This window comes from Nannospalax galili, unplaced genomic scaffold (genome assembly GCF_000622305.1).
Source record: "Nannospalax galili isolate Female #2095 unplaced genomic scaffold, S.galili_v1.0 scaffold191, whole genome shotgun sequence".
Lineage (NCBI taxonomy): Eukaryota > Metazoa > Chordata > Mammalia > Rodentia > Spalacidae > Nannospalax > Nannospalax galili.
This window is the reverse complement of record NW_008331484.1, coordinates 4,847,647-4,864,515: the sequence shown is the minus strand read 5'-3', so window position 1 is coordinate 4,864,515 and position 16,869 is coordinate 4,847,647. Positions and strand designations below refer to the sequence as shown.

Here is a 16,869-nt window from a genome sequence, read left to right as displayed (position 1 = left end):
ATCTTTTCCATCCCTCTGTTATGTGTGTGTGGTGTCTATGTGAGTGCATGTATGTGCATGTGGAGACCAGAGGTCACCTCAGATATCCTTCCTAAGGCACCATCTACCCTGTTTGTTGAGGCAGGGTCTATCACTGGAGCTCACAAATTAGGCTAGGCTGGCCAGTGCTGGGATTACAAGAGCATGCCACCATGCTTTTTTGTTTTGTTTTGTTTTTTAAAGCATGGATTCTGGGGATCAAACTTGGTCCTCAAGCTTGCACAGCAAACGCATAACCAAGAGAGCAATTTCCCCAGCCCTGTGTCCATGCATTTTTAATACAACAATTTCAATACCTCAGTTCAAAACACTGACAAAAACTGATAATTGTTATTCATACCAACCTAGAAGTGAGTTGGGTTTGAAACTTTTTGGGTCACTTTTGAGTACTAGCAGCTCCTTAAAACTTACCTCTGGTCAAATATCTGCTTCAGAGAAGGTTGTCCAAAGTTGTCAGTCCAGGTTTCCTGAAATTTTGGTGACTACCACAATTGGGAATGATTTCTCACACCTGATCTCAGTTTTAGGCTCAAAGGGCCACCTCCACCACAGTTCACTACCTTTCCTGATCAGCTTCCATCACTTTCCAGGGTTGACATAATTGAGATCCTGCCTTTCTTCTCTTTACATGTATCCTTCCAAAATTTCTGCTCTAACTGAAATACACCAAATGCACCTTTATCCCTTCAACCCATGAATCTAATAGTTGTAACATTCCTCCTGAACTTTTGTCCTTCAGGCTAAAGATTTCCAGCGTCTGGGCCCAGCATGATGAGGTGCTATCCAATGCCTTCGCCCTCTCCCCTCCCACTCTTCTCCCACTGCACACCTCTAAGTTTCTGTCTCACTTCTGCATCATCACCAATGAATACCAAACATCAATTTAAGCTGAGTGCTGTACTCTCCAGCAGAACACGTGTGCATTCTAACACATCCCTTTCCATTTTGTGAAGGATCAGAGCAAAAGCTTCCTTACCTGGTCAGCCCCACAGAAAACCAATTTGGTTTGTAAGACCAAATTTATGAAAATGAACAAAACCAGATGATTATCAGCATGCTCTTGGAGGAAATGTGATATGGTCTTCTATTGATTTTTTTCATCAGCCTCTTTCACTGGAAAAGGAAATCCAAAGTCTAGTTCTAATTTCAACTTCCTGAGGGAATTATGGGAGAAGTGAAGATAATGTGTTTCAATTTATTACCTGTGGAAAATGAACAGATCTGTCATGGCCCAAGGCCAGAAAAGCTAGGAATGCTTAGAGACACTGGTTCTTCTTCTGGTTTCTTGTTTTTATCTTTTTTCTCATTTTACACAGCAACCTAATGAGCACAGCTGCCTGAAAGCTATGTGTGATCAGATATTTCATTGGTCCTTGAAGGTGTGCCTGAAACTCCAGTCCAGATACCAGGATACAGAGGCACATGGACACCTTGTAGGAGTCTATGGTTGGGCCAGCTGGACTGTCCAGCCCACCTCCCTTTACCTTAGTCCAGTAAAGCCTTATTAACGTCTAGACAAAGACCCTCAGTGCAACCTACTCAGTACCCATCCTACAGGAACTTCGCCTTTTTTTTTTTTTTTTCCTGCAAGTAATTGAAAACCTCATAGGACTTAACCCACAGGGAAAATGTTTCAGTTAATGAGTGTGAGTTCCATGTGTGTTTATTTTTTCCCCATTTGAGATAAGAAACTATATCTTTGTGTCTAGAAAGCTGCTTAACACTGTACACAACTATGTTCAAGACAGAAAGTCTGGAAAATCTTCCTGAGGCACCAGAAGACTTCCTCTTAAGCCTCCTTTGCCAGCGCACGGGCACATAGCCAATCTGGCCTCAGGGGAGGCAAGGAAGCATCTAGCAAACAGAAGTGGATTGTCATAACTGGACAAAGTGTCAGTTTCACTGTGTTCAGAATTCTTTAGAAATAAAGTTTTATTATTAAAATTAACACATGCTCTTTTTGGAGAGATGGGACAGGGTCTCGCTAAGTAGCTTAGGCTGGCCTCTAATGTGCCAGCCTTCGGCTTCAGTCATGAGAGTGCTGATACTGCAGGCATGCACCATCATATGGAGCTTAATATGTGATTATTAAAGAATTTTAGGAAAAGTAAAAAAAAGATTCTCTAATGCCACTACCCAAAGATGTTTCTCAATGTATCATTTTCAACTGCTGTAATCATACTGCACAGAAGAGGTGTTTTTCTTTTTTCCTCTTCCTACCTAACATATATTTAAGCCTGTATGAGTTTTGAAATATATTTACCATTAAAGAAAATAAAATACAAACTACAGGTAACAGCATAAAACAGTGGATAGAGGATTGATCTCAGAGTGAAAGATGGTGCCTTTGGCTTGGGAACTGGCACTCATCTATCACTGGGTTTCCGTTTCCTCAAAATAAAGAGGTGAGCCACACTGGTTCTGCAGGCTCAAGCCTGTGAGTGGTGACAGCTGAGCCTCTCAGGCACACAAGTCACAGTCTGGACAGCAATCAAAACTGCAGGCTTGATCACAGACAAGTAAGCCAAGTGAATTGAAGTTGCTGCCCTGTGATCTTGACTATCTAGCAAATAAGAATGTACTATGTAAAATATGACATGTAATCTAGGTCTACAATTTCTTTAAAAATGCCAGAAATTTAGCTTTTAATGTGAAATTAAATATGTTTAATTTCACATTAAAAAAATATATATATGTATATATCAGCCAGGAGTGGTGGCACATGCCTTGAATCCAAGCACTTGGGACGCAGAGGTAGGTGGATCTCTGTGAGTTCAGGCCAGCCTGGTCTACATAGTGAGTTCCAGGCCAGCTAGGGCTACAGAGAGACTCAGTCTCAAAAAAACAAAAAAGGAGCAAAAAAAAAAATACATATTCTATATTATACATATGTATACATAAATTACCATCAAATTTAGAAACTAAAACAATATGAAACACTATATCAGCTAAATAATGGAACAGTTCTGCTGAATTTGTAACTGCAGCTAACCTGACAACTAGGTTGGTCAAGGCTAGAGAAAGGATGGATGGAAGGAGGGTTGAGAAGGCTGCTCACAAGGTATCTTGCTATATAGCAACTGCATTATCATGAGTCTAAAATGCCTAATACTTATGTGAGTGGTGAATAAACATAGTTTATGGGTTTAACATTTCTAGTCTTTTACATTGGCAGCATAATTATTTCCTTTGCTGGTTCCACAAGGCCCTTTGGGGCTGAGCTGAACTTTGATGTGCTCTCTGAGTAAGTAGGGATCATACTGGAAAGCACCAAGTTGGGAGCCAGCTATGCCTCTGCTCCTTTCATATGTATTTTTCATGATCACATCTGGATCCATATCAAATCCTGTGTCTTTTGCCTTAATCATTGTCTAAGCTGAAAATGATGGAAGTCTCAGACAGGTCTTCCCTTGAGTGAGCAGGCCACCTCAAGCAGTTGATTCTGTCCTCTTTAATCTCTCCTTTTCACAGAGAATGATCAGCTTCACCAAACAGGAGACTTTGACTCTGGCTTGCTGAAAGCAGATTTAACAACTTTGAACTTTCTGTGTGATTTTTGCCTTTGACACAGTTGTTATTAGAGAGTTCTGAAGAAGCAAAAGCCCCCTACAACACCAGGTTTCTAAATGATTCATCTCATAGGCCTTGATATTCAATCCAGGTGTAGGAATAAACACTACAGCCCTCGGGCTCTATCCTGGGGCTTGGAAAAGCTTCAGTGAAATTCTATAGCAAAGGCCCAGGCACTTCCCTGACTTTCCCTTTGTTCTACTAACTTTTTATCTCTGAAAAGCAAAGGGATTTCCTCTGAGGATTAAGCAGAGGAAACAACCTGAGGTAGGATAGTGTTTCATTAGAATTAAGAGTCTCAAAAGGATCCTGAAGCCATCTCCACAAGAAGTCAGTCCCCAGCCTTGGACTGCTCCCTGAAATCCAGCACCCTCAGCCACAGATGTGCATGCACTACGGGGTTTCTCATCTTGCCTTCTTTTCTCTTGGATCTAGAGAAAACTTTTGTCTTCCTAAAAACCGAAGGCTGTCTCACCAGAAAACAGGCTTTTACTTCCTTTTTTTTTTTTTTTTTGAGACAAGGTATAACTATGTAGCCTTGGCTGGCTTGGAACTGGCTAACAGGCTGTCCTCCACCTCACAGAGATGGACCTGCCTCTGCCCCCTTATGCTGGGAATAAAGGCGTGTGCCACCACGCCTGCTTCTTTTTATTTATTTTTTTTAAACTTTTAACATACACTATTTTGTGAACATTTAATTATTTTTGAAATAATTTTAAAAACTGTTCTGCCATGTTTTGGTGTAAAGAGGATCAAAGAGACAGAGGGAGAAGGAAACAGAACATGTGCTTTCCTCCTCCCTTCCTTTCCTCAGTCCTAGATTCTAATTCTTTTTTTTTCTTTTTTCTTTTTTTTTTTTTGGCCTTTTTGAGACAGGGTCTCCGTGTAGCCCCAGCTGGCATGGAACTCGCTATGTAAACCAGTCTGGCTTGGAACTTACAGAGAGCCACCTGCCTTTGCTGGGATTAAAGGCATGTACTGCTTGGCTGTTTCCGATTATTTTTCTTAATGAAAGCTCATAGATGTTAGTGGATGAAGATGATGGTAAGAGCAGAGTTTGCTGCTGGCAGAGGGCTTCTGGGTTTTCAAGCTGCCCAGAGAGCTACCCTACAGGTGTACCCACTCACAGCCTGAAGTCTGCACATGGATTAAGAAAGAGATGAGAATTTGTGTTAAGTAGCCTGGTATGTCCATCTCCTGCCAGTATGACTAGATCAAAGGCACATATTTAGCCACTATGCAAAAGCCACTAACAAGTCTTGAAACAGTAACATAAAGCATATTTCTGTTAGGCTTGTTTCTTACATTCCATACTCCGATTTGTCACTATGTACTTTGAAAATCTTCAGCAATAACCACAATGGCCAGTTTCTAAGGTAACCATGTTTTTAATTACTTCTGAAGAGGAACATGTGTTTTCTCTTTTAATATTATGATTTTCCAAAAGCCAATTCTTCTCCTCCTCCTCTTCAGTCTTACGATGCTTCTTTCTCACTTATTAGGGTCACTCTGCATTTTTAGGGAGATGCTTGGTTCATACTTTGGTTGCTTTTGCAGTGTTTCACCTAATTTGATGCATTACATTTCTGTTTTCATTTAAAAATACTCTTTCGTATATTTTGGAGTTTCTTTTTGGACTTTAAATGTCATTTAGTAGAACTTGGGTTTTCTTCACATTTCTTGTGTTATTAAAAGTTTTAGTATGCCATTTCTAATGTTTTTATTTACTCTGGGGATATATGGTATATGGAATATTGACTGAAACCCTATCATGTGATGGCTGTGTACATTCATGCACAGCCAACCTTTGTTTTCTTGGGTGAGAGGCAAATTAGCTTACACTTCCATGAAGTTTACACAAAAACTGGCTTTGCATAATTTTATATGATGTGTGTGAACTGAATTCTACCTTTGTGATAGCGATAGTCCTAATTATGCTATGAATTAATTTTTATTCATTTTTTTCTATTCATGTATTTTTGTTTTGGATGCTTAAAATTTTTCAATAATCAGTTTCTCTTACGGAATGTAGTTTGAGGGGGGGAACCCCTCCAATTCAGGATGTTCATTTTTAATAGGAACATGTTTGAAATTTGACCCCAAAGAAAATACAATTAATTTAGTTTTACAACCTAAAGTCATGTGCACACACTCTCCCCTCCCTTCGTTGACCCATTGCCCTCCTGGCAAGCTACTGACCCATTTTCCCAGTAAGCCAAGGCTGCAACTGTTACCTGGCTGAGTCACATTTGTGGCTTAGGAACAACTTGGCAATCGTACTGTGTTCCTAGAGTACAATGTTCAATGTACATTCATAAACTCTCTGGTGCATGAAGTCCAAAACTATGTGACTCGCTAGGAAAGTATAAGTCATTTGGAAAAATAAAGCAAATAGTGTTGGCATAATCTCACTTGAAAATCTACTATAGACCCTTATATTTTTATTATTAAATTTGTTCATGGGTTAATTGTGAGCATTGATCCAAAACCTCCAAGTATTTCAATTGTCTTTTTCTTTCAGCAATGAGATACCTCTATCCAGGGAGAGATGGTATCTTCCAGTCCCCTTACATGCATGCAATTCCTCCTAGGAATAAGAGCCCCAAGTGTGCTCTATCCAGTAATGAAACAGGAGGTAAGGATTTGGACTCGCTTGTCTTCAGAGAAAAAGCAGTGAGCAAATACTACTTGCTCTATGAATGGTCAAAGGGCCAGGAGAAGATGAATTCCAGGCAAATCTTTTTCTTAATGACACTTACTAGAGTCACATTCTAGTTCCCTCCTCCACTCACTGTGTTTGTCTAGCCTTTAGTTTGAATACTCTCAAGCTGAGTTCCTTTGAGTTACTCAATGACCAACATTTGGCCAGCATCCTAAGGTTTTCTTTGTGTGAAATGCTAATTTATGTAATTAGTTTTTGCTGAATGTTTAAAAATGTAACATTAATACTGTATTAAATATCATACCCCACCTCTTTATTATTAGCCTCGTGTCCTTTCCAGTTACAATAGAAATCATACTACTTGGAAATGTAGTTCAGAGCAACAAAGTGATCGATAAATAGCAATAATAGCTAACAATTACTGATCACCGACTCTGTGGTAGCTACTGGGCAGATCGTTTCATAAGCAAGTCCTATAATTATTTTCAACACAGGTAAAGAAACTAAAATTTCTGGATATTTCCCTGAAGGTCACGAGTAGAGAATGGCCCAGGTAGAATTTGCACTGAAGTCTTTCTTCTTCAACAACTGGAGGTGACTACTGGGCTCTACAACCAATAGAGGGCATGATACTGTCCACTCAGTCTCAAATGCCATACACTTAAATTTTCAGCATGTGCTGCTTTTTTCAGTTCACTCATTCTAGTTTTAACTGCTTTGGGCCCTAAGTGAAGAACAATGTTTTGAAAACTTGAAATGAAATGCTCCTTTATCCAACAACACTTTGCTGGGTTCCTCCCAGGCGATGTGTGAGGGCCGAACATGAATACCTGCCTTTGAGAAGGTCAAATCAGAGGACAGCAGGTGGGACTGCAACCATATGAACCTATGTCATAGAGGAGACATACACAGAATGCTGAGGAAGCCCAGCAGAAAACGTATTCCACAATATATAAGCTAGTTTAAATAAAAATTATGTGTGTTTGGTTTGAGTTTGCATGGCAAACTGTTGGCACTGCATAGAAGTGGGAAATGGGTAAGAAGCCCCGGCTTTAGCTAAGGAACTATTGGCAAGTGATCACTGCTGGGTGAGGGAAGGTTGGTCTTCTTTAAGGAAGTGATGCTAGACAGGGTGACCAGACTCAGTGGATGAACTGACACAGGGACATTTGGGGATATGAACTTGACTTGATAGGCTTTAATATATATGCCAGAATGAATGAAATCTAGTCGGGGAGCCATGGGGAGGTGTAGATAGGAGAGGGGATCTAAATATGATTAAGATGTACGAAATGCATAAAAATTCAATAAAATTATGTGTATGTGTGTGTGGGTGCTTGCAGAGGCCAGAAAAGGGAGTCGGAGCTCCTGGACCTGGAGTTAAGGTGGTTGTGAGCTGCCTCATATGTATATTGGGAACCAAACTCAGGTCTTTTGGAAGAGCAGGAAGTCCTCTTAACTGCTGAGCCATTTCTCCAGCCCTCTGCAAGCTACTTTTTAAAGGGTGAGCACAGGTTTCCAGGCAAAAAAGAGTTAGGAGGGTCAGTGTAAGCGAAGATAGGAACCAAGAGTGAAAAGCTGAGCAGGGCCAAGGATAAGATGTATGGCATGGAGCAAGATGTAGAGAATGTGAAGAAGCAAAGTGTGGGAAGTAGCTTCAAAGGTAAAGAATGGAACAGAGAGTGGTAGCCTTAGGACACTATGCAAAAGACCTAGATATGGAAAGGGTCAGATGGAGAGTCTTAAGGGGTGTGTGTGTGTGTGTGGGGGACAATGGGAGATGTGAAGCATCTATCCCACAAAGGGAATCTCCTCCTCTCCACCACTGTAGGAAGAATACAGGTACACTACTGGCAGGTCTTCTGATATGCTTGAAATCTATGCTTGGCTTAAAATCTCTAATTTTTATATATCAGTAGATAAGTCAAAAATTAGGAGGAAAAATATCTGTGAACCAAGCAAAAAGAACTCAGCAGCAGCTAGATCAAAGTTCTTCACAAGGGTAAATGGTTTATCTTTGTGGGCAAGTAGCAGATCAAATGTGTCCCCAAACTGCAGATCCTTAGTAAAGCCCAGGGCTGCTGCTCTACAATATACTACCATATAGTATACCGAAAAAGTCAAGCCTATCGAGTTTATCTTCTTTCTTTATAATAGTTAAGTGTAAAGCCAATCTTTTTTTTTTTTTTTTTTTTTTAAATCCTTGTCTCTCTCTCTCTCCCCCACCTCTCTGAGACAGGGTTTTACTATTAAGTCCAGGCTGGCCTCAAACCAGCAACTCTCCTGTCTTAGCCTCTTGAATGCTGAGATTACTGGCATGTACCATCTAAACAATTTTCTTCTGTACAATGGAGAAAAAAAAAAAGTCTTCAAAATCAAAATTAGAAATAAGATGCAAACTAACCTCTGGCATGTTGAAACAACTGAGAGGCCATTATATTAAGGCAGTGCTGGCAGTGCTGAGATTCTTTGTAAACAATTGGGAAGTCAACTCCAACTCAGAGAAGAGTCATACCTCTGTAAGGCTGACCAATCAGAAAAGCCTTTTTAGTGGTGACTATATGGCTACTGTTGACTTTAATGAATCAAATATTTTCTTTACTGCTTCTTCAAATACCTTGTAAATGTTTTCCCTTGTGCTCCCTGGGAAACTCAGACCTCTTGCAGTTTGGTGATCTAATTGTTTTTAAAAAATTTGTTTTTATTGAATTTTTGTTTATTTTATACAGAACATTTCAGTCAATCTTAATCATCTTTATACTCCCATTCCCAGTGGCACCCTCCCATAGCACCCCCCACCCGCCACTGGAATTCATACATTCTGTCATTTGTGTTAAGGCCTATTGTGTCAAGTTAGTGCCCCCAGATGTTCCTCAGTGCAAGTTCATGTACTGAAGTCTAGTCAGCTTATCTAGAGTCCCTTGCTTTAGGAAGATCAGCTCTTCCTCATTCAGCAGTAATCAGTTGCCAATATTTCTTCAGCTAAAATTGGGGTCTGCTGACCATTTCCCCAGTTCTATGCTGGGTTTTTGTCTGCTTGAGTTTGCATGGGACTTGTGTATGCTGACACCATTGCCGTAGGTTCATATGAGCAAGGTCCCAGGAGCTTATAAAAGGACTCTATTTCCATATGGTCGTGCACCTCCTCCCTGGCTCTTACAATCTTTCCACTCCCTCTTCCACAATGCTCCCTGAGCCCCAGGTGAGTGAAGATTAATAGAGGAGTCCTGTCCAAGGACCAGCATTCTACAGACTCTTAATCTCTACGCTTTGGCTATTTGTGACCTTTTGTGTTTCTGGTCCTCTGTTGCATGAGGGAGCTTCATTAATGAGAATTGTTAATGAATTATCAGAAATGGGGAAAATGGGGACACTTTAAATGGGAAAGCCATGGTGGAAGGGTTATACAGGGAAAGAGAGAGGAGAGATAATACCTAGCTAGTCTAAAAAAAAAAAAAACAGAGGGAATCATAATCATATTCATCCAACAACCTAATGACAAATTACACATACAGTATCTCCATGTATATAGCTGAAGACTACATAACAAGAAACAGTACCAGACAGGAGATACCTTGCTTTGAGTTGTTGGCTAGGGTGGTCCAAGAGACTCCCAAAATTACACAGGCTATTGCCACAGCCCTTGATTGCCTCACAGAACTTGAAGGTAACACCCTACTGCTGAAGACAGGACATAACGTTGAACACAGAATTTAGAACAATGGTCCTGGAACTGATCTGAAAGTCATTTCCCTTGAAGGCTAACTCTCATAGCTTTGGAGAGCACCATGAAGGTGCCAAGGGAAAACATCAATCGATGGTCCCACACCAGCTTCAAGACCAAATAACCACATCAATGACAGGCACAGAATACGACATTGGTGCAGCAGTGACACTTTTATCTTGGGGGCAATCAACAGATACCTAATTGGAATAAAAACCCATTCAATGGGAGGAAACTCAAGTATGGTACTGTAAACATAACCAAAAACACATGGCTGGAGAGGTCATAGATCTTAGAGAAAACCCTAAGACTGTTACATCACTAGACTGATATAATTTCTATGTGCAAAATATGTATCCTTATATTTACAGACAAATGTCCCAGTCACCACTCATCAAAGAAGCTTCTTTTGCACCAGACAGAGACCATTACCAAGTACCACAACTGGTCACACACAGACATTGTCTATGAATTTCCCAGGCCTAAGTGACACATCTACAATGCAACCTCTACATTTAAGGCTTACAGAACATAGAACAGGGGTAAAGAGGACACTAATGATTCTTTAAGTTCTCATTAATGGTGATCTAATTCTATTCAAAGAAATAGTAATTGTGTATGTGGGGGTGTTATGGAGAAGAATATGTTCCAGTATAATACATACTGGCACAAGAACGTCCTTATCTAACACAATACCATGAACAATGAATATATACAATGAAAAAATAAATGTTTAAGGTGATGGAAAGGTTAATTGCTCTGATTTGAACATTACATATTATATACAAACATTGGACTATCATAGTGTACCTCACAAATATGTATAATTATTATGTTTATTTAAAAAATTACTACTTTTCAGGTGTGGTGGGGCACACTTTTAATCCCAGCACTCTGGAGGGAGAGGCAGGCAAATCTCTGTGAGATCAAGACCAGCCTGGTCTACATAGTGAGTAACAGGCCAGGTGGGGCTACAGGGAGACCCTGTCTCAAAAAATTACTGCTATGCATATACCTGGTACTATATACCTGTAATCCCAGCACTCAGGAGGAGACAGGAGGATCATGAGTTAAAGGCCAGCTGAGGCTACCATAGTGAGTCCATATTTCAAGGCAAACAAACAAAACAAAAAAAAATAGTAAAAGACTAATAAAAAGTTAATATAACCAACTTTATCACTTAATAGGAGCATCAAGCTAACAAGAAGTTATCTTAAAGAAAAAAACAAAGAACCTTTAACATCTCCTATACAACTTGAATAAGCCCAAGAGAAGAATTTATAAGCAGAAAAAAAATCCTACCTGCAGCTGCTAAGAAGGCAGGTTCTGAGCAACTATTGGAATGAGCTCTACTCTGCTTGGTTGAACCATATTTATTAAGGAGAAAGTGGGGCTATCAAATGATGTGACTGATGATTAAGTTGGCTCCTTTGGTGCTTTTCCTCAGTCACAATCACAGATATCCTAAGGACTTAGGTGGCTCAGCCATTAATCTGAAATTTAGATTCTTGAAATGGGCAGCTGAGGCAGTCTGCTTAGAAGCTACTGCAAGAGTGGAGGAAGAAAAGATCTGCAATTTAGTAGCTGTTTTCATATTTTATAAAATACAAGTAGACCCACTGCAATCTGAGTGTTGTTCTAAGCTCCAGAGTTCCATTAGGGGTTGATGGGCAGAGTTCTTGCCTGCAAGACAGGTATTCATAAATAGGTAGGTCAGAAGGCAGCCAGCACACTGGAAGAAACCCGGCTGGGGTACAGGACATATATGGAGTGCTCCTGGGAGTCTGGGAGGGTACCTCTGAAAAGGCAGTGAGCAGAGGATGAATGTTTGGAGGATTGCCTGAGGGCAGACTTGACTTTCAAGCAGAGGGAAGCAAGGAGGCCCTATGGTGAGGGGGCAGTGAGTTAAGATGATCCAGAGGGAAGGTCTAATAGAGCGGGGGTGGTCAATAATGTGCAGTTAAGATTCCAGCCTTCACACTGAGTGAGACAGGAACATGCTTTGTTGTTGCTTTTGAGCCAGGGTCTCCCTATGTAACCCAGGCTGGCCTCCTGCCTCAACCTGGTGAGGCTCAGATTATAGGCCCATGCATCATGCCTGGCTGAGTCACATGCTTTGCTGACCTAGGCTTTCCAAGATCACTCTAGTCAGCTATGCAAGGGTGACAAGTGAGTGGCAGTTGGAAGATCAGTTAGAGGTCACTTGCAGTCATCCAGACAAAATATGACAGTGGCTTGGGTTATGTAGGAGATGGAAGTTATAGGAAGTGACTGGGTGTCTTTGTACATTCTGGAAAGACTTGTTGAAGGAATGAACTGTGAGTGTGAGAGAAGGGATCTAAGGATGGCTCAAAGTATTCAGTTTGAGAAATGGGAAGAAAGGGGCTCATTTTATCGAGATGGTGAGAACTAGGCAAGGAGGTGCTAGTGAGCTGGTGGCTGGGGGTACACATTGAAATGCTGAGTTTTCATACCAGGCTTGGCGGCACATGCCTTTAATCCCAGCATCTGGGAGGCAGAGGCAGGAGGAGGAGGCTCTGTGAGTTCGAGGCCAGCCTGGTATACATTACTGAGTTCCTGGCCAGTCAGGGCTATACAGTGAGACTCAGTCTCAAAGAAACAACCAAACAAAAACAAATACCTCCATCACCAAACAGCAACAAAGCCACCTTTTTTGTTGTTGTTGTTGTTTTTTTAATTTATTATTCTTATTTTATTGTATGAGTGTATTGCCTGCATGTATGTGAGTGCACCTGTGTCGTGCAATGCCACGGAAGTCAGAAGAGGGCTTCGGATTCCTCTGGAACTGGAGTTAAGGACCATTTGTAGCCGCCATGTGGGTGCTGGGAATTGAACCTCAGTCCTCTGTAGGAGCAGTCAGTGCTCTTAACCGCTGAGCTATATCTCCAGCTCCTTCTTTTTGTTTTTCTGAGACAGGGTCTCATGTAGATCAGGCTGGCCTTCAAGTACTAATCCTCCTGTCTCTACTATTCAAGTGCTGGGATGATAGGTGTGTGCCACCATGCCTCCCGGCCTATCAGAGCTCCAAGAAGAGATATTCAAGTTAGGAAAGAGAGGGTACTGGGATCTGATGAAGATCAGGAGATTCCTCGAAATTTAGAAAAAAAAAGGGGTGGGGTATTTATAAAATGACCCTCTTGAAAAAGTTTCAAAGTATTTTAGTTCTTATCTTTTAAAAGCATGTGGCAACATTAGGCTGTCAGAAGCAGCTGAAGTTGGATCAGTGATTCCTAAATTGGGGCCTCAGGCCAGGAGCACCAACATCTCCTTCAGCTAGCTGGAGAGGCCAGCCTCAGAGCTGCTCTCCACCTGGTGAGTCATAAAGTCTAGAGATAAGGCCCAGGAAAGGCAGGTTGATGCATACTGCAGACTGGGTGAGGGCAATGATAAGCTTAGCATTTCCAGGTTTTAAACATTTAAAAAAGAAAAGGAATTAACTTCTTTTTAGAGGAAAAAAAATGTCTTTATTGTTTGACATATAAAAAGGAGTAAACAAAATTTGGAATCACATTTCATTTCATTTTAGTATTTTCAATAAAGGTATAAAAATACAGCGCCACTTTGTTTTGTGAGCTCTTGAAAATGTCTAGACGGTCACACTTAATATGATATAAAAGGCATTTACAACACACAGTGAGAGGATAAAAATAAAACAAGCTCAGGGTACAATTGAATCCACTGGGAGAAAAAATTCTAAATATACATTACCACATACATAGGACTTCATTTTCTTTCTGCATTTACCGCCAGGTTACCTGTAGATACAGAGATGTGGTTGGTGTTCCCACCTTTGTTCTAAAAAATATTTTATTTATTATTTTTATTTTATGTGTATGCATGTATTGCCTGCATGTAGGTAAGTGCACCCGTGTTGTCCAATGCCCAGAGGTTAGAAGAGGCTGTCGGATCCCCTGGGGCTGGAGTTGCAGACAGTTGTTAGCTGCCATGTGGGTGCTGGGATTCAAACCCGGGTCTTCTGCAAGAACAACCAGTGTTCTTAACCACTGAGCCATCTCTCCAGCCCCTCCCTCACCTTTGTTCTTGATGTAGGTTCCAAGAGCAAAAAGAGACCTGCCATGAATTTGGTGCTCTTTCTTTTCTACTTTGATTTCCATCTTGTTTAAGATAAAACAAAATTTCCAATTTGTAACTGAGATCTTTTGGAAAACCTGGATCATTTTCATTCATTTTATTTTAAATCCCAATTCATTAAAAAAAATAGACAAATGATGCAAAATTTTTTTCTAAATAAAAATGTACTCATTCTTCAGCCACCAACATCACTGTAAACAGTAATATTTCTGAAGCAGGTGTGCCTACCTACAGGTATATATATATATTTTTAAAAAAGTTGCTGCCTCATTTGGGCTTTTTAGCACGTTGAAATCACACTAACATGACCTTTGTGAACTGTGATCGGAGGCTCAGTACAACCCAAACCACTCAGTGCATTCATTTGTGACAAAAGATACACATGCCTCACATGGTTCCACCATTTCACCCTCCTTTGGGTTGGCCACAACGCACACCACAAAAACCAGAGCCCCCAAACAAAACAACAACAAAATCAGCCCTTCCCTGTCACATATGTGGTGTGCGAATGAAAATAAGTTTATTCTTGCTGTGGGAATTCTTAGGTCTGCGTAATTGTGTTAGAGCATCTTTTCCCAAGGCATTTGAAAGAGTGTAAATTTTTGAACTGAAAGAAATAAAAGCCAGATCAATAACTGGTTTTCTACATTTAAGATGCTATTTTAGAAGCAAGTGAACATATTTCACCCCAAGAGTGTATTCACCAAAGACATACATTAATTACCCTAGGGAACCACCTAAAACATCTGACATGATTTAACAATAAAATCTAGAAATTTGATTATTTTCATGATGGGATTTGAACTTTAAATAAAATTGACATTTAAAATAATATAGGGGGAATATAGAGTGACTTGAATTCTTCTAACTTTATTACTATAATCATAACTGGGAGAGATTTAAATTGGTCCTTGACAATGAGTTATGTGTTTAAGTCAGTCCTTAACAATGCCTTTCCTGTCTTTCCTGTTGTGGCTCTGAGGATATGCCACAGTAATTAATGTATGGTGGGGGTGTGGAACGCCTCGGCTACCTTCCCAACTGTGTGAACATGCATTCATTTATGGACCTGTGCTCATACTTTCCTAGTCAACTTCTGTGTTGGATGACATTGAAAAGCTTTTGCTGATTTTCAAGGCAGTCTTTCAATTTATCTTCTGTCAAAGTCAGTCGTTGCTCCAAAATTGAAACAGTCTGCAAAATGGAGGACGAAACAGTCAGTGCCTGGCATCCCGGTGATTAGAAGATGATGCCAGTGTCTGCAGAAGACATTTTGGTGTTTTGGTTTTGGTTTTTTGAGACAGGGTCTCCCTGTAGCCCTGGCTGGCCTGGAATTCGGTATATAGACCAGGCTGGCCTTGAACTCACAGAGCTCTTCCTGCCTCTGCCTCCCCAGTGCTGGGACTAAAGAAAGGTGTGTGCCACCACGTCCTGCAGCAGACCCTTTTAGGATTTGGACATGAATCTTCTATTCTTAAAGTGGTTCAAACAAGGGCCCCAAAGTTAACTGTGTTGCTGAGTCTTACCACAGAGCAAAGTACTATCAAATAAGTACTGAGGAAATGAAAAAAAACAAAGCAATGCCCCCCTAATTCCAACCAACCAAAAAAAACCACCCCCTAAACTGATGCATATGAGGAAAATGGTGTGCAAGATCAGGTCACTACAGACGGTTCTTCTGTCTGATTTTCTGAAGCCTCAAGGCCAAGGAAGGAGCCACAGAGCCTTCTAAGTGGGGCCACAGGCCACATAGGAGTGTGGGGAGTGGTGCAGGGGAGCGGTGGTGCAGGGGGAGTCACACTTCCTGGCCCAGGCACTGCTGAAATTACTGCGATGTCAGCACTGGTCATTCTGTCACAGCTCAACCTGTAGTGAACCATCCTCCTAGCACTGCAGACAGATGGACAGCCAGATTACTTTGAAAGCACCACGATTGCTATCAAGTTCCCTCATTTAAGTGAGGATAAGAGGAGGCCAGTCTATGGGGGGTACTGAAGAGTAAAGGATGTATAATGCTATTCTTATGCTTTGCACATAGGACCTGGTGACTTCGGGCTCTCCTTTAGCAAATGATTATATGACTGAATATACTCATTACAATATATTCATATGTATAGGTATGTTAAATCTCCATATATGTATGGAAAATTAAAAAAAATTAATTAAAATTTTATTTTTTAAAAAATATTTTATTATTTTTATTTCTTATGTGTATGAGTGTACTGCCTGCCTGTATGTAAGTGCACCCTTGTCATACAATCCCTGTGGAGGTCAGAAGAGGGCATCAGATCCCCTGGAACTGGAGTTAGGGATGGTTCTTAGCCACCATGTGGATTCTGGGAACTGAACCCAGGTTATCTGTAAGAGCAGCCAGTGCTCTCAACTGCTGAGCCATCTCTCCAGCTCCCTTCATACCTTTTCTGAAAAAGAACTTTTTATTATAAACTAAAAATCAGGTCAGAAAATCACACAAAATGAATTTGTTGCCTAATGAGTTCTGAAAGGAAGAAAAACACCTGTAAATGTCAGCCATTATCTGGAACTCTACCAGTCACCCAAAGTACTCTGTGTGGCTTTCACAATTATATCCCTTCCCCCATTCTACAACAGCTTTTATCCTGAGCCTTATAATCCATTTCCTTATTATTTTATTTCTCAGGTGTAAACCTCTAGGGGTCACCATTTCTTGTTCCCATTCTCAAGTCTTGGTATGTTGTACGTCATCTGCATGTGCTTACCTCTCCCTTTCTTTCTTTATTTA

General features: G+C 40.7%; 1 protein-coding gene across 4 annotated transcripts in view; it reads right to left on the bottom strand.

Annotated features, from left to right (window-relative positions):
* Window positions 1–13,469: 13,469 nt before the first annotated feature.
* Window positions 13,470–16,869, bottom strand: part of Poc1b (POC1 centriolar protein B) — a 121,831-nt gene continuing 118,431 nt past the window's right edge. For 3 of the 4 annotated variants that reach the window (XM_008824017.3, XM_008824025.3, XM_029559146.1), the window contains one exon: window positions 13,470–15,302. In XM_008824017.3, the coding sequence (XP_008822239.1) occupies window positions 15,198–15,302 (105 nt within the window). In that variant the 3' untranslated portion in view covers window positions 13,470–15,197. The remainder of the gene's footprint in view (window positions 15,303–16,869) is intronic. The other variant, XM_029559141.1, reaches the window with a different exon arrangement.